General features: G+C 39.8%; 1 protein-coding gene across 1 annotated transcript in view; it reads right to left on the reverse strand.

The window, feature by feature from the left end:
* Positions 1-283: 283 nt before the first annotated feature.
* LOC100711410 (polypeptide N-acetylgalactosaminyltransferase 10) overlaps positions 284-18,285 on the reverse strand; it is a 117,445-nt gene continuing 99,443 nt past the window's right edge. The window contains exons 9-12 of the mRNA XM_005472302.4: positions 11,539-11,760; positions 10,781-10,897; positions 7,109-7,258; positions 284-6,358 (exon numbers count right to left, since the gene is read on the reverse strand). Coding sequence (XP_005472359.1) covers positions 6,194-6,358; positions 7,109-7,258; positions 10,781-10,897; positions 11,539-11,760 — 654 coding nt within the window. The 3' untranslated portion in view covers positions 284-6,193. The remainder of the gene's footprint in view (positions 6,359-7,108; positions 7,259-10,780; positions 10,898-11,538; positions 11,761-18,285) is intronic.

An 18,285-nucleotide genomic window follows, 5' to 3' on the forward strand; every position in this document is an offset into this window, starting at 1 on the left:
AGAAAAATGAGTGAGATTCTTCTTTTGTGTGTGTGTGTGTGTGGGGGGGGGTTGACATTGTCACCCCCACCCGAGAGATTGGACTAAGCCCCAAGTGCCCTGGGTGAAGGATCGCAGTGACACTCCCTGTAATGAAGACCTGTTTATGAGGCTTCTGGTATACGTTTTTCCCCCTATATAGAGCTTTATAAAAGGACTTGATTTGAATAACCTACAACTATTTTATTTAACTATGGAGAAATTTTTTTTTTTATTAAGTTCCAGAAGCACCGACAGACGTTCATCCAAATATAGAAACCTTTTTATTTTACAATTTTCAGAAAAAAATATCATACAATTCCAGTTTAATTGTACAGTTTGTTAAATACCTAAATACACCTTTACAGTTGCAATGTCAGTAGAAAAAAATATTGGATATTTTTGAGATACAAAATGTACACTTCCCTACACATCAAAGCTCACACACGTACACGACATTGTGTGATGGGCCGACGTCGGCCACTGACATTAAAAACATTTGCTCCTGTAAATTAAGATTATTCTGCCCAACAGACTTTCGATTGAACATATGAAGGTGGGAAAAAATTACAACTTAAAAATGTATTTGGATATTAACGTTATAAAACGTTTCAGCACATTTACGATGGCTCTATCCCAGCAGCTGTGGAAAAGTATTACATTTGAAGTGTTTGTGTACTTGAAATGTGGTTTATACCATTATATGGGTGTCAGCTAGGGACAGGATTGAGGATCGGGTCTTGTAGGGAACAGTTCCCAGTAGTTCAATTCCTTTCCTTTGATATGTTTCTTAGTGATGGTGGTGACTCAAAACGGTGCCAATGAGAACCGATCTATGTCAAGTGATAGTGGAATCGGATTTGCTAAATCCCTAGTGTCTGCAAGTTGTTTTTTTTTTTAATGAAATACTTTACCACAGTGGATAAAAGCTGAAATAAAGCAGTGCCTCAAAGACCCAAGTTATGCTTTGATGTAATAAAACAAACTTTACATGTGCAATGGAAAGGTACATATTACTCAGATTAAAAAAAAAAGAAAAAAACCACACTTTTAAAAGCTTATTCAATTAAACATAATTGAAGGGATACAGTTGGCAACATCCTGTGAAATTTCCCCAGAGACACCGATCCATTTTAGTTCCTTTTTAATTTAATGCACTTTGTACAAAACACAGTAAAGATGAAGAGCATCAAACAATTTTGGCATCATCTCGTTTCCTCCCTTATCCTTTCCTGCAGAACAGTTGATTATCATGCTATCATCTTATCTACTCAAACAGAATGCAGTTCCCATCATTTTGTGACGACACACTAAATTGTCAGAAAAATTTCACAAAAAGTGTTCCTCGTCTTCCTGCCCTCGAGGCAAACATGCCAAGCTTGGGATCATTCTTTCAATAACAGGGACTGAGAGCTGAGTTTAGACTGCAGTGAGATAGCTTAATTTGTTATACTGGTAATATGTTATTTTACCCTAAGATTTATTAGTGATAGCACTTTTATCAACATCTCAATCATGGTGGGCCCAGGCCTGTGTGACTGGGGCTTTACGAAAAATTTTCCTGGAGGAAAAAAACCCTTCAACTTTCATGTCATTTTAATGACGATTCTGGGCGTGAGACCCAAGAGACCCAACTCTATATACCAGCAATGACCTCTGGTTCTTTTCTGCACAGTTGAGGCAAAGGGAACAGGAAGATTACTCTGCAGGGGAGATTAGGACATTTAAATAAAACTTTTGCTGGCACAGCTTTATGATCTTACCCATATGTTTATGTTTTCAGCTGCCAAGAGTTTTCCCATCTTTGCCAGCTGATTTTACCTCTTTGCTTTCTGTGCAGTTGATTTATTTTATTTTTTTTTTGGGGGGGGGAGACTATATTTTGTTACTTAAAAATAGGACTCTGGCTATTCTATAAAGCATTTTAGCATGTTCCAGGTCAAGTTTTATAAATTATATAAACACTAGCCATCCAGTTGAATAATCATGGCATTCTATTTTGACAGTTAAGTTCTACATTTTCTCTAAAATCAACTCGTCTGCATCCTACTGCATTTGATTCTGCTGCCCCTTATGTTTTATTGGAATAAGTGATTTTCTGGCACTACTATAGCTCTTCATGCCTAAAACATCTTTGAAAAAGCACAAACTAACACATCAGCTACCTGAAACACTTTGTCACTTTTCTTACTTATTCTATACAACGCAGCCAAAAGGCTGTAATGATGATAATGTCAGAATCCACATTTCTTTTTATCAAAGATTTATGTGGCAGTTGGGCTTGGGAGAATCAAGAAAAAACAGATGCAATTCTAAACTGTTCTGCAGGATAAATGTGAGAGAAGAAAAACAAGATGAAATATTAAAGAATAGTACATTTTCTCAAAAAGAAGTATAAAGTAACTTTTAGTACTTCAATAGTCCCATTTCAACCAAAAATGTTGCCTTATGTACTCAACTTCCTATAAAACTTTGACAAAGAGTGTTCGTATTAACAATTCGTCAGAAAACAAACAGCCCAGCCCACTATCAATGCTAGCGTGATGTCAAAGAATAGAAATGCAAAGAAATCATATCTGGATATACAGTGTATAATAAAAATAAGTCAGATGCCGGATCAAATTGTTCCTGTTGGATCATCTGCTGGTAACCTTACTCAGTGGTCTGAAACAATCATTCTAAGTCATCTTTTAACAGTTTGAGAGTGTACAAAGCATCCAGGCATGTAGCTCGAAGGTCGGCATGAAGAAGAGACAGAAAATCTTTTGTTCCTCTTTACAACAGAGTAGACCTGATGAAGACCGATTTTAAAAGTGCACAGAATGAAAAGCTGTTATCCTTTATTGTTCAAATCCCTTAGAGATATGTGATGCATTATGTTAGGGTAGGAAAACAGCAAACTGTTGATTGTCTCTTTTGCTACAGTATGTAACACTGGGCTTCAGCTAGAACATCAACAGTTATCCTCCATGAGGTATGAAGGTAGCAAGTCTGTTAACGGTTTATTAAAATAATTTGTTGATGAATTTTAGTTAATATTTAATTATTAAGTCCACACTACTAAACAGGTGTAGACAGTGTGGTAAGGGACCAACAGCAAGAGCAGAATACTACAAAAAGGTTTACATTTAGTACGCTCCTGCTGGTAATAAATAACAGTTACATGCTGGTAAATGAACCATTTACTGTAACTTAAGAAGGGTTTAACAACTTAATAGTCGAACATGTTAGAAAACACTTGTGATAGTTATTTATCTTCACTTCTCAATAATCTCATTGCAAATCTACCAGCTCCTAAACCTAAATATGGGTTGTTGGTTGGCATTTGTGTGAACAATTTATGTGATAAGACAGAATTGGAAACAACAAATAATTATTTGCACTGATTGTGATAAAACCCGTTTTGCATTTGTGTTGGAAAAGGTTTTAATCTGCACACAACAAGGAGCTCAATATATATTTTTCCCCAACGTTTTCTAATATCTGAAATATTGAAATACACTGAAATATTGTGATATATAGTGAATATTACCATTTCTTTTGGTCTACTACTGCATGTTAATGTCTTCCAGAGCCCAATACCTGGATCTGATGATTAAAATGGCACACACTGAACATTGTTCTGCTTCACAAAATGGGATTAGAGAATGTGTGCAGGCGACAGACCAGAACATCCCAAAACATAGTGTCAAACAGGGATTCAAGCAAAATCACCATCAGCTAAACCACAGGATCAAAGAAAGGATGAAAGCACATTTGATTAAAAACAGAATGAAAAAAGGGATTTATAAAGGCGGATGGCGACACTGGTAAACAAAGACAGCAATTTCCTCTCTCATTATAATATTCTGGATAGAACAAGTGGGAAAACAACACAGCATCATATCATGATTTCAATACAACAAAGGTCTTCTTAGGGTTGTGGTTTACTTTTGACAGCAGGAGCAAATATGCTGGGAAAACAACAAAAAACACAGTCTTTTTAGCTCTATTCACAGCCAGCAGTTACATGTGTGTTCACAAAGCCAGTGGTGCGTTCAAGGTCCTGCACCAGAAGTCAATTCATGATCAGTTCAAAGACTTGAGGAGTCTTTTTACAGCACAAAAAAAATATCCAGGCAAAGTCACTTCCTGAATTGAGGAATTGTTCCCTATTTTCATCTGGACATTTCAGGCCACACTCATTTTCTGCAAATACACACAGCAACATCTCGTCCTCTTCTAACAAGGCACTAAGATTTCATTCAAGTTTATCATTCCATAAGTGCTTAATGCATTTTAACGCCCCCCCACACACACACACACTCACACACGTTAGTCTCAATCCCAGCGCTACCTTGGCGAGGCTATCCTGAATAATTTCCCCTTTTGGTCTCTCCTCTCGCTCACACTGTACTCTAAAGTGATGTGTCAGCATGGTGGCCGTCCAATCAGGCAGCCCTGCTGAGAATCAGCTGGCCTGTCAGTCACACGGCCAGCCATCCAGGCACGCAGGGGTCTATTTGCGGTGCTGCCTGCTGCTCCGCACCTTGACGAGACCCCTTGCTCGGCCGTCTGTGACCGGGTTGCTTCAGTGACTGAGTGGAAAGCAGCAAATAGTGCACAGAAAGCAAGGGAGAAACTCTTAGAGGTGTGACAGCTACTCCCACTCCCACTGTCACCACCATAATGACAAACAGCTCTCATGGTGCAGTCAGAAGTTTGGCTTGGGAAAACTTACAGTGCATTTAAAATTGCATATATTTTGTTCTCCATTTGCTTTTGGTTCAGCCCCAACAAAGTACACACTGTTGAATGTAGCAGGCAAATGAGCCCCAATCTTACTGTGTGCGCAGTGCCAAAAAAGCACACCTGCTTGTATACTGCAAATCCTATGAGATGTCGTATGAATAATGAGGAGTAGTAGTATTATGGGTGATACGAAGTAGCACGGCTATTGAGCTAACAACCTTAAAACTAAATTCTGAACAAATACCTCCTGATTTAGTAGTCACTGCTTTGAGGAGCTTTTCTCAAAGCATTTTCAAATAAAGGGGCCCACTCCATGGTGCGATCTCAAAGGAAACACTTGTTGGAGCCTTGTGGCAGTGCAATGACCTTACCTTGGATCTTCTGTTTGCCACAGACAGCCTGCATTCTTATTGTCTACTTTAAGAGATGCAGGACCTCTATGAAGAAAGCGAAATCTAGTCTGACTGCACCATTACCCAGCAGGAGTCAGCCTGCACAAACCCTGGCATTGGATAGCGCTCGCCTCTGAGGAATATAAGAAGAACGTGGCACAGTGACAAATCTGAGAAGGACTAATCAATAAATACAGACAGGAAAGCAGAGAATAAGGAAAAAATAAGTGAGGCAAAAGGTCTCATCCCCTCGGACCGTCTTTGTCAACTTTCACCCGCTACATTCAATGCAGCTCTGCCTGCAGACCAGGAGTTACACACATGGGGGGAAGGATGAGGGAGGGAACAGAAGGTTGTAAAGGAGAATCACTTCACCAGGTGATTTTCAGAGTGGTTCTGCCTGGCTTCACCCAGGTGTCAGTATGACTTTGGCTCAGCACGAGCCCCCCCCCCCTTCATCTACCCCCAGGGAGGTTGTCAGAGCTGGAGAGACATAAGGGTATTTGAGAGGGAGAATGAAAAAGGTGGGCAAAGGTGCAGTCATGCAGGCAGATAGAGACGGACATGCAGGCAGTGGCAGACCGGGAGAGAAACGAGGGAGGAGAGATGGGAGGATAAAAGGTAGATGGACAGAAAGCGGGGGAGAGAGAACTGCAAACAGCAAACCCTCAGAGAGGAAACAGTACGGGGGAAGGGAGGGAGATTTGAAACGGGCAAAAGAAATAAAGAGGAACGGCAGACGATTAAAAAAATTAAATAAAAATCAGGAAGTGAGACAGACCTACTGCCACAGCAGCACCCCAACAAAACATACACATCTCTCACAGAGTTCCTTTTACACAAATCCCATCAATCAAACTCAAACCCAATCTTCCCTCACACTAATGCGTTTAACTAACCCCTTCTGCGTCCCGTCCTGCCTCACTCCCAGCACCCCAAAGAGAAACAGCTGTCACCTCATTGCGAGGTAAATGGGAAATACCCCAGTTCGCAATAGCAGCAGCAGCAGCTCCACTTCTGCATGAGTCCTTCCTCGTGGATGCTGCAGGGCTTCACTTGGCGCCCTGATTGAAGTGCTCCAGCACGGTGGCGTTGGTTTTCTCAAACAGCCACTGCTGAGTGGGCGAGGACGGGTCACACGTGTTCATGAAAACACGCCGCTCGTTCGGGCTACTGTCGATACAGCTGTTGCTGACGGGGTGATACAGACTCTTATCCTGGAGGAAGAAACAAGGGAGATGACGGGCTGCATCAAAGAGAAACTATTAGGAAGCTCATTTAAAACATGGACAGTGTTTGAAATAATGACTCCCTGACAGCTATTGCTCTAAATGCTCAACTTTTTCATGTCTCGTCTCTGTGATGTCAGCGAGAGGAGGTATATCAACTGTTCAAACCTTCTGTTTGTGAGGGCTGGCCAATGAGAATAATCTTGGGTTAAGGGTGGAGGACAGGAACTATAATGGCTTGTTTGTGGTGGAGGATAAAGACAGGAGACTGCACAAGAACTCAGTTCATGTTAAACAGAGACTCATGCAAAGATATTCTAGTAGACTCAAATAATAAATATACAGAGTTGGGAATGGGTATAACAGGTCCACTTTAAACCAATGTTTGCAAGTAACGCTTTCAAGTTGTGTTGTTTACTGCTGCCAGCATGTTTCTTTGTGGCTACATTAAATCCCACAATGGTTACAAAAATAGAAACGTGGCCCTTTGTAATAGCCGAGCATAAAAGCACAACAACATAATGAGCCCCGTAGATTCGGTTAAAAAGTGCAAAGCTTTGGGAACTGATTAAGCATTCTTGAAGTCATTCATTCTGAAGCAATTACATTTGCAATTTTGCTGTTTTGTACTGGAAAAGGAAAACAAAAAGGCTCAGAGAAAGAGAGCTCGCCACACAAACATTACACATAACCACGCTGGAGGCCCCGACTCTGATCTCTGCTTCGTCTCCGTCATACCTTTCTGTAGCGCCACAGCTGGTTGCCTTTCATGCCGTGGCAGTCGTACAGGGTGACGGGGCTGTTGTGGGAAATGGCATCGAAGCAAACTTTTTTCGTGTGCATGGGGTCGCCCACCCGAATGTCCTCTCTCCAGCCAAACGTAAACACCTGCAGGAGATATAATGTAATGATTTTTTCCTTTTTTGAAGTGCGATGATCTTTACGTGACATGAAAAATTCTCAGCACAGGGTGAAGGGACTTGCGGGGGACTTAAGACGAATCGTTTGTTTTGAAGGTCTGAACTTTTGAAAAGAGCGATACAGGGTTAAAATATCAACCTACTGTAAGAAACTTTCACTTTCCTATTAAGCTGCTTTTGCTCCTTCGTGCTGTTTTGCTTCTGTAAAGTTCTGAATGGAATTTTATAAAAATCTAAAAGTTTATCATGGTTGTGTCTGATTACTGATGGAAACTTATCCAGTGAGGTTAACATATCTGACTGATGACTGAAAGGTAGCTGGTTCGATTCCAGCCGGAGACACAAATGTCAGGAAACACATCTGGTGTAAGACTCTGCCAAAGCCAACATGTGGAGTTACCTGCTGTGGTGCCCGTTTGTGACAAGGGAGCAGATTTTAAATAGGCAGATTTTTTAAACTTTTTGTGTATATATTTACTAACCAAATGAAACAGTTAAATATGCAGCAGATGTTTTTAAACCATTTAATGAAAATGTTTATCGGTCTTTATGTCAACCAGCCCATAAACATGTCTCTTACTTTCGACCCAAGTTTTATTTTCTCCCCATCCAGCTACTACTCATACACCTGAAAGTGGTTTATCTGAACTTCAGTGTCTCATTATTATTTGCAAAATGGCCCCACCGAGGGAATGCGGCCAGTCGGAAAAGGACCAATCAGCATTGAGGCAAATGTTGTTGTGAGATTGCCAGTAAAACTCAGTAAAACATAATTCTCCAAAGTCATTCAGTTAGAAAAATCCAAAAGGCGTAATTGTTGTTTAATTTCATTTTGAACAGGTTCTCATGCTGTATGAGCCAAAAATATGAAATTCCAAAAAAGAAGGTAGAGATGAGCATTTACTGAGGGTTGCTTTGTGAGGGCACCCCGCTGCACACCAGGATGACCTGCAGCACGTTTCTGTACAGTGGAATTATTGGGAAGTGAAATGGCTCACCACAGATTGACTTTTTTTGATTCAGTAATTTTGTATTTATCTTATATTTATGAATGCAGAGTGGATTTCCATGATTACATACAGTTTTTATTCATGGTTCTAAAGCTAAAAAACAAAGACCAACATGCACTATATCAAGTGTTCATTTTCTTGACCCTTATTTCTTTTTCTGTGACAGTGATGGATCAACGCAGCTTCATATGATCGTTATCCATTTGTCTAAAAGTCGATGAGTTCATCGTGATGATTGATCTCGTCGTTAACGATCGTCTCGTTTTATCTAAATGTTTGCTTGCCTCATATCTGCTGATCTCAAAGCTGCCTTAGCTGTGAACTCAAATCTTGATATGTACAATGAATTGAAACATCTCAGCCAACAACTCATATTAGATTTTTGCATTTAGTTTCATTTAAACCAGTAAATGACTTGTACTAATTTTGATTTAGTAAATGATTTGACAATTAATATTTCTGCAGAAGTATTTCTGGATTCCAGGCATATCAGACAAAAAAAAAAAAAAAAGTCCAATTCCCTCTTACTTAAAACCAAACATACAAAATTAAACTTTTAATCTCCATCTGTGATGTCCAGGTGACTGTCGCCCCTCTGGCTCCCAAACACTGTCTGAATGATTTGCTCCACTCCTCCTGTACAGAATCAAAAAGCCCTGACAAGGACAGCTGCCAGAGAGGCCACCTGTGAGCTGCAGCGAATGCATTTCGTGCTGGCTCTGAATACAGATTGAGACTGTGACACAAATTAAACTACAATGCATCTTCAGATTAAAGCAATTAAACTGTCAGAGCTCTGAGGCGCAGTATTTCGGCTGTGGAAACAAAAGGGGACATTCAATCCATTAAGTTTGTATTATGAGCTGTGCTTTAAGATCTTCACTGTGACGTGTGAGTGCAGAGTCCTTTTAGAACAATGCAGAGATAATGAAGAAGCTTTTCTGTCTATGTGGCCACTATTTTTGTGACATTTATGTCTCGTTAGCTGACAAAATGCAATTACTTAAGCGATTTCATAAATGGGCCCTTAAGAAAAACCTAGAATCGCTCAACTTTGTAGTTGAAAGGCACATTCTTGGACCACTAGACCACACTTTCCTTTAGATTTCTTTTTAAATCTACATTGTGGAGTATAGGTGATCGCTATAATGCTTATTAGATCCTGGACAGCCTGATGACACAGCAAGAAAATAGCAGTTATAATAAATCAGTCCTTTGTCTGACCTGGATGACTGACCTGTACACCTGCCACCTTCAGCAATGTAAGGACTGGCTCACACACACTATCGAAGCTAACAGAAAACTCCTAATGCAGGGAATGCTGGGAAATCTGACCACAGTATAATGAATCTTCTGAGTAAGTACGAGGCGGAGAGTGAAACACATCATTGACAAAATTAAAGAGCAGCTTCTTTTAATAAAGCCTGCCAGGATCCTGATGAAATCAAAGGTGCAATTACATCAACTATTAAAATTATATGGAGAAAATTAAACTATTAAAAACTTCTAAAATAACGACTTTTGGCCCGGGTATCAAAAGATGAAGGCATCAAAGTATGGTTTCTGCATGCCTAATGTTGAATTAATGTATGAAAAAGGAGGCAGTTAAAAGTTTCAAAAACAGACATTAAAAATAAAAAAGGAAACTGTGTGTGCAAGGGTTTAAAATATTTAAGGGCAGGTTCACACGAAAAAAAGTAAAGGAAAGTAGAAGTCAAGTCTTTGATTTAAAAAAACCCCACAAAAACAAAAACCTGAACAAAAACAACCAAAAAAATGATCACGATATAGGAAAGGAAACCCCCATGGAAAGGAAAATAAAGAAAAACAACAAAAAACAAAAAGGCCATTTCTGTTGCAAAAGCCTTGGAATTAAATAACATCCTCTGGGACTCACAGACAGATTGGCAAAACCTGCAGTTTCTCCACTGGCCACTTGGGCTTGTCTTTAAAAAGTCGAACCCTGTTAACCTCTGTTGATCTGTAGACAAAGGCCACATTTTTTGAGCTTTGTACTGCAACTTCAGCTTGGTCAGTAGAACGATCTGACAGCATGGCAGACACACTCCAGGTTACCAAGGAGAGCAGCACAGGCAGAGATGATGCTGTGCTGAGTTTGCCTAATACAGTTACGCTGTAGCTTACTCTTCCCCTCAGGATATGTCTGGATTCTATTTTGGGATTTTAATTTAATGAAGATGCACATTTTGTCATGATCTGGACAATGTCAGCGCCTTAATTCTCTGGATTTGCAGGTTGTCTTTATTGCCGCCTACAGTGTTTGTATCAATGGGACCGTGTTAGGCGTGTTTGCTGTGAGCACACAGGTTGAGTTCTCTTTCATCACTCTTCCTGTATACAGAAGAACTTGGGTTAAATGAGTAATAATTAGACTGTGAAGGTGCACTGATAACATGACCTTAATCAGGCTCCATTCAAGCTACACTGATTAATAACTGACTTCAGTGACTTTTTCGTACCTGTCCATGACTCCAGCTCACATCACCTCGTCCCTTCACACAGTTCTCCAGGCGGATCGGACTCCCAGACACAAAATGTTTACTCTCCATACACATGCTGCTACCCACGTTACGTATCTGCATCAATAAACACACATAAGAGCAGAGTCACATAAGCATGAAAGACAGCAGAAAGACATCATTCATGCAACAAGAGTTGTACATCTTCAACAGAGATCAGAGGTTTTCTTAAACTACCAAAATCACAAAGAATATAATGCAAAACAATCATCAGGCAGCTTCAAGTAGTATTATACCATTAGTTTGGGTTATTTCGGGAGGCAAGAACACTGCAATTAAGCTCTAATTAAATTCATGCACTCAGTGCAACCGGTCCACAGCTCCAGACAGCAGTCTGGTATGACAGACAGATAGGATTATTAGAGCCAAATGGAGAGAATTTTTGACAGCTTCTTGAGTTATTTTAGAGGAAACCACTGGTAATTACTCTTATCTTTTGGCCTGCCATACCAAAGGAGAAAAAGAAGAATTTGCTTAAGACACCAGTAACAAGACAAACTATCTTTAGACTGAACCTCTGGCACACAAAGCGCCATTTTAAAACTAAACTACATGAAGCTGAGAAAAAAATAGCTTCACATTACATATTCAAAGTACTCACATATCACTGTCATGACTTTCTAACACACATTTCTTGGTAGCTCTAGTTCTGTCTTTCCATTAGGTTGCCTTTAATTAGGGGATAAGAGCAACTGTACCTCTCCCCATGCAGCAGCAGGAGGCTCCACAGGTGGGTAGTGCTTGGGCAGATCCCAGGCCACCTCACTCATGAACCACTTGAAATTCTTGCAGTTGAGCCGGTTCCTCAGCTCCTTCTGCACAGTCATGTCTCCTGCCGACAGGTGGCGGTACTCAGGCCTACGCTGGTAGATGTACTCTGCGTACTCGTCCATCCACACTTCTGCTACTCGCTTCAGGTTCTGAAATCAGAATGGTTTCCCAGTTAACTCTACAGTTACAGGCCACATTTTACATTGTTAACTGTCAGAACAGCAGTCGTCAAATGTTGTTGGTTCATTTATTGGCAAATGCCGAGGCTCACAGAATAACTTTGTACGATCAGGGGAGTTCTGTGTATATGCAGCAAATTTCAAATTCTGCTTCTCATACAACTACACGAACAAGTTCTGCACGAACTGGACCAACAAATACCCCAATTTTGTGTATGTAGTGCCTGAAATGGCTCATCAATTGGTTTTTCTTAATAACTTACTTGTTTCAATGTATTACATCTTAGAAAATTGACTGCAACAAGTGTCCACATGCACATTACATTCGTTTGTGGCTATTAGTTGGTTACTAATGGATATCCCAGGCTTTGTTTGTGCAGGTAACCCACTAATATATTTCCCATCTTACCAAATGTAAATCAATAATATACTTTTCTCCATGAAAGAGCCGTAAAAGATTTCACAGAAGCTGCTCATAGGTGAGGAAATCTGTTGAATTTTCTTTTTTCTTTACATTATATTGACACACTCAATTACAAAAAGTCATGAAATATGCTAGAAATGTAAACATTTGTAAAGTTTCAGTTTTTCAAAGTCATCTAATAAAAAACTGGACCAGTTGTACTTACACATGTGTCTGTTCCCTGACCAACCACCAGTTTTGACAATCAAAGTCATGAAATTCCCTTTACATTAATTCCAGACTAGTAATCTGTAGAACAGCTATCTGGGATTCTGTGTTAGTTTTGTCATGCTGTGCAGCACATTTAATATTCTCCACTATGCCTTGTTTCTGCCTTTACTGTCTGGAAATATTTGTTGTGTCAGAAAATAAAATCCCCTTTAAAGTCTTACAGTTAGCTGGCTTGTTAGCAAATGCCTGCCTTTCTGGGCATCGTGTCTTCACTGCAACAAACAAAGCCATCATTTGTACATCCTGCCACCCTTGAAGTTTTGATTGATTTGACATGACAAAATGATCAAAGCCGCTCAGTAGAAAGGAGGCCAGTCATCATACAGGACCTGTCATCGTGCCCCGGGAGGCGAGAGATGAAAACACGGAAGTACCTTGTCTCTAGTCATGAAAGCAGATACAACACTGAACTGAATTATGTGCTAATTTACAAGGTGCCTTTATAAAGGATGAAAAACTGTCTGTTTCTTTTTTTTTTTTTCTATATACTTCTCGGTGTTGGGAAGCTGTTATGCCTAATTAGGTCTCTAATGGCATTACACATGGATCTGAAACATCCTTTGTAGCTTTATGAAATAAGAAAATCTGAAATCAGCTGTGAGATTGGCTTGGCTTTAACAGATGAAAAGGAGCAAGACACGTAATCTGTTCAAATTTACGCTGTGAGAATTTTATTTTGGTTTAAACCCTTGGGGGACGCATTTTAAGCAACGATTCTAATGCGTCCCTAAACTTCTGGGAAAAGGTTTATAAGGCCCTCAACAGACTGAGTGGTTTTTTCTTCCTCAAAAAAAACAAAAAACAAAAAAACCCAACAGTGCAGGTGCTGGAATGTTTTCTTGGACGTTACTGAGTTCATGAGTTGGTGTTATGAATCCATCCCAACTTAAGTGCTTTGTCCATTCAATTTGTTTTTATTTTATATTTATATACTGATGACTGGATCTCACTAAAGATTGAAAAGATGAATTATCAGGAAAGAAAAACCCAAATGCCAACTGCATTCATTCTTCCTCTTTACTCAAAAGTGGGGAAACGTCTTTTTTGATGCACTCCTGTGGCTCCACCTTTTCTCCTCTCCTAAAGAAACCCAAAGGTTCAAGTCACCACTCCAACCAGATTTAAGGGCTAATATGCCTTGGGAATAACCATTTCGATAACCCCAACTTTAAGGTGAAATTCTTAGAAAAAGTGTTAATTTTAAGACTTTTCTTGGTATTTCATCACTAGGAGCTACTCTTACTGCAAGGAAGTCCTGAAGAATAAAAATCAGGATTATGAAGCAAGAAGCCCTTCTGTTTCACTCGATTTAAAAAGTGAGGCACATAAAGGTCTGATTTAATGACTTTTTACAAGATCACATCCTGAATTTTTTGTTTTACCAAAATCATGAGGAAAAACAAATTTCTTTTTTAAAACCATCAGATGCTGATAGAAAACCAAGAAAGAAAAAAAAATGGAATATGGCCTTACTGTGAGCTACATAAACAAAACAAACAGAATGTATCCGTGTAGGTTGTTTGGGCAAACAAGAGGCTTCTTAGTTTTTAAAAGCTGACTGAGTCCCAGATATTTAACTGCTAGCGGAGCTGTCCCAGTTGTGTTGCTGGTAATATCATTGCACAACCACAACCACAGCCATTACCGTATTCGCCTGAACGATAGGTGAACAACACGATTGTGCACTCGGCACACGCTCCGTTGGCACAACCCGCCAGTTTATAAAAATCAAGATGTGCATGAACCGTTGAAAACAGCGGATAGCGACAGTGGCTGTGTCGTCAATTTGATGTCAACTTTGGCATATGGTGCTGGTTGCAAGGCACTGAGATTTCCTGACCCACCATATCTTAAAACGTGGGTCATTATGTGAATCATTTGAGAGACACTGTAGAATCTACACATGTCAAGATGCGAGTAGAGCTGGAATCACCGGAGAAGACTTCCAAGACTTCTCGGTACAACACTGAACACTCGGATCTTCAAAAGAGTTTTCCTTCTCTGTGTAGGGGGAGTAGGTGCAGCCAACGCAACAGGACAATAGAAATCTTGAGAATCTGAGAGAGGAGTAAAGGAATCCGTCAATGACCACTGTGAACCGTCGCTGAACAGAGATTGTTATAAGATCTAATGAAAGCAACTTAAAATGAACAAGAACACCCAAATGTAAGGCATCAGCTACATAGAATGCATTATTTATTGTACATTTAGGCCACTAAATTATACATGTAGTGACATAAGCTCACAGAAAAAGCCCCACCCTTTTTTGTCTCATTATAAGAGCATCTAATATTCATGACTAAGAGGCATAAAATAGGTGAGGAGGAGAGAAATCCGATGCAGAACATGAGCGACAGTAATGGCAGCACAGACAACATCTTCCACAGGTTCTTTAAGCCTGCTGTGAGTTGCAAACATAAAAGCCTGAGCAATGTGAAATCCATCCATCTGAAGCCTTTGAGGCGTCAGCCTCTGGGGTGTGCACGCATGCCTGGGAGTATAGATGGTAGCAGCCTTGGAGGCAGGGATGGTGAAAGGAATGAGAATACAAGTTCAGCAATCCTCCCAGGAAGGAATAAATACAAATCCTCCAACCCTCAGAGGTACAGATGTAGTGAAGAAAAGCTTCCAGCCACACACACACACAGGCACACATAAAATCCCTGTAGCAAAGCTCATCGCCTGCAGCAAAACTCAAGCTCTGTGCTCCCTAGGTGAAGTGCAGTTCAGTGGTTCTATCTTCCTGTGTGCCGACTGGACTTGGAGGGGGCTGAGATTCCCTGATGTGCACACACATACGCGCACACGAAAGTCTATAAATATGTCTGGAGATCCTTCGTTCTCTTTATCTGTACCTGCTGAAATGCTTCTCTCACCATGAAGAGATTATATAGATAAGAAATACTTTAAAAAATCAACAAAAATGAGTTTGAAAAAAGCAAAGAGGAAAATAAAGGTGTTAAAGGTTTAATTCTTTCCTCAGGCAAAAAATTTTAGAGCATGGCAGAAGTGTCTCTTAGTGAGCCATGACTAAATCCTTACACAAACCAAAGTTTTTATTGAGTCCCATTAAGGGAATGCTTCAGTCCGTTAGTTCTGCGTGTCTAGATATACATTCTGGATTTTGTACAACAGATCACTACTACTAAAACTGAAACTGTTAAGGCACTCTGATGGACTGGTGATCGCTCCAGGGTGTATCCGCCTCGCACCCTATGGGAACTGGGACAGACTCTGGCCTCCCTGCAACCCTAAGTTTGGTGAAGGAAGCAAAGAAAATGGATGGATGTTTAAAATTATAAGCTTTTTACTGGGAAAACTCTTTTTACTCAGTTGGGGTTAGTTCAGTTGCTTTGAAGTGAGATCCACACACAGTGTGTCATCAACAGCAGGTGGTGTCAAGCTGCCAAGCAGACGGGAGCATTGACCGGCACCGGAACTAAAGTCATGGACTGATGAGGACACAGTCAGTAACAAAATGGATTTTAGCCACCTAAGAGAAATCAATAGTGGTTTAAGTTTATGCCCTATTTACCCACAAAGCCATAGCACACTATCAGATTGACAACCCCGCCCCCAGCAATTTTACCGCACAAAATCTTAAACTTTTTCCACCTCCTGCTGTTTTGATTGGTTATTTTGTATTATGTTGTCACATTATAACATAAATGTGTACCTTTAAATTTCTGGGTTATGATTTGTTCGACGTGTGCTGCGTCTTCCTGCACGTTGCAGGATAACTTTAGGCTTCAGTGAGCAGAGGGATAGCAGGGGCAAATTTGCATAAGTCGAATGTTGTAACACAGCAGTTTGTGAAATAGTCGAAGCTCTAATCCAACGCTATCAAACTCATTTTACATCGTGGGATACATAAAGTCCAAATATGATCTTAAATGAGAAATGTCTGTTAGTAAGACGACTGTAAAACTGCCAAAAACACAGCTAAAAATCCAAATTTATGCCCTCTTGGCAGTTTTCACACTTTGCAAAGTCATCCAATGGGCTGTTTGATTACGTGATTATGTTTGCTGTGTTTGACACCCCTGCACTAATCTATTGATTTGTGTTCCTCATACAACATTATACTTGTGTCGCTAAATGAAATTTTCCATCATTCCGCTGATCATACTAGAGCTCAAGTTAACTTGATTTATTTTGATATGATATATAGATAGAGAAATAAATATCTAGCTCCATCTCTCTGAATGTTTTGTTGGAGGATATATTTGGAGTAATGTCTTCCAAAACAATTGACACATACTCATAAATTTAGACCTAATCCATTATAAAATACACAGGAGCAGTTCTTTGTAGTTGTTGGTTTTTTGTTTTTCATTTTTCCAGTCCCTGCTGAAGAGTCTGGACAACACAAATGATCCAAATACAGTCAGATACACTCAATGACTGTTACTATCATTTGGGGGGGGGGGGTTCATGTCCACGGAGGTGAACACGTACATAGCTATAGTAATGAGATTTCTCTCATTACAATGTATTACATACATTTGCCAACCATGCACAGTAAGTATTTACCTATATAAGGATGTTATTTAGTGTCTACTAAACACTGGTCACTGTTTTTCACACCAAGGGTTAAGAAAAGAAAAATCACAAATAAAAACAAAAAAAAAAGCTAAAGATGTTAGAGCACTTTGTAGACTGTGCTAACCAACCTTATGCTTTTAGAGCTGAACTGATAACTAACGTCCACGAAAACAAGTTAAATCTTGTGAAATCGCTTTGTGTCATGTGGAGAAAAAAAAAATACTAAATAAAAACAAAACAAGAAAACGCCAAGATCTTTTCTCCCCAAAGCTGACATACAAAAAAAAGCTCTCTGTAGATCTCCTACACACACACACACACAAGCACGCACGCACGCACACACTTCCATTATTCCAAACAGTTTTTCGTCAGATCTTCTATCAGGTGTGTTGTGTTTTGTGAAAACAGATATAAATGGAGTGTGTAGCAAAACAAGCCAAACTTGAAGATATTTGGTTATATTATTTACATTTTTACAATAAGTCATGGCCAAAATAAAATATATTAGCTAATATAAAAATTAAAATGAAACAACAGTTGGTCAGTGACTTCAGCCATCACTAAGGTACAAAAAGAGCCTTTGGTGTTCAGAATTGTCTTGACTTAAGATCACGTTAATCATCTAGTCTAATGAGGCAAGTCAGTAGTAAATAAATCCTGTATTATTATTTGATTCTTTGTAAACTACTAGGGAAATCAACAAAAACCAGATTCATAACAGCCCCAGGTACAGTCAACACTTTTATACTGTTAAAACTAGCCTGTTTGTTTGCTATTAGTATTCAATACAGCCTCACTGTGGGGCTAATGGTCAGACCAAGAAGGCAAAAACCGAGGCCAAAGGGATTAATTACATATTCATCTGAGCCAAACAGAGCCAGGTGTCAGAATGAGGCTGAGTCATACATAATGAATAATGTTCAGCTACAGGCCAGAAAGCCATTTTTAACACTTCTCATACTGTTTCACGGTGTTAAAGCTGCCATGGAATAAAGAAAGGGGAGCTAATTATGGGAAAATTCTAAGTTGTATGCTGTGTGTGTAGGTGACAACTTTTAGAAACCCAAAGTAAGGATACACGAAAGCTGCTAAAAGCATGCATCACACTCACAGTGGCTTGCAATTCAGTGGTCGTTTTATGTAATGCTAGCCTTCAGTATTGAGTAGATGCATTTTGGATGGTAATCGGGTTTTTACGGCCAGTCACAGATTTGAGATGCTAATGCTAATGATTCCGCAACCTCCCAGGAAGGGTT

This window comes from Oreochromis niloticus, linkage group LG10 (genome assembly GCF_001858045.2).
Source record: "Oreochromis niloticus isolate F11D_XX linkage group LG10, O_niloticus_UMD_NMBU, whole genome shotgun sequence".
In the NCBI taxonomy this organism is placed as follows: Eukaryota; Metazoa; Chordata; class Actinopteri; order Cichliformes; family Cichlidae; genus Oreochromis; species Oreochromis niloticus.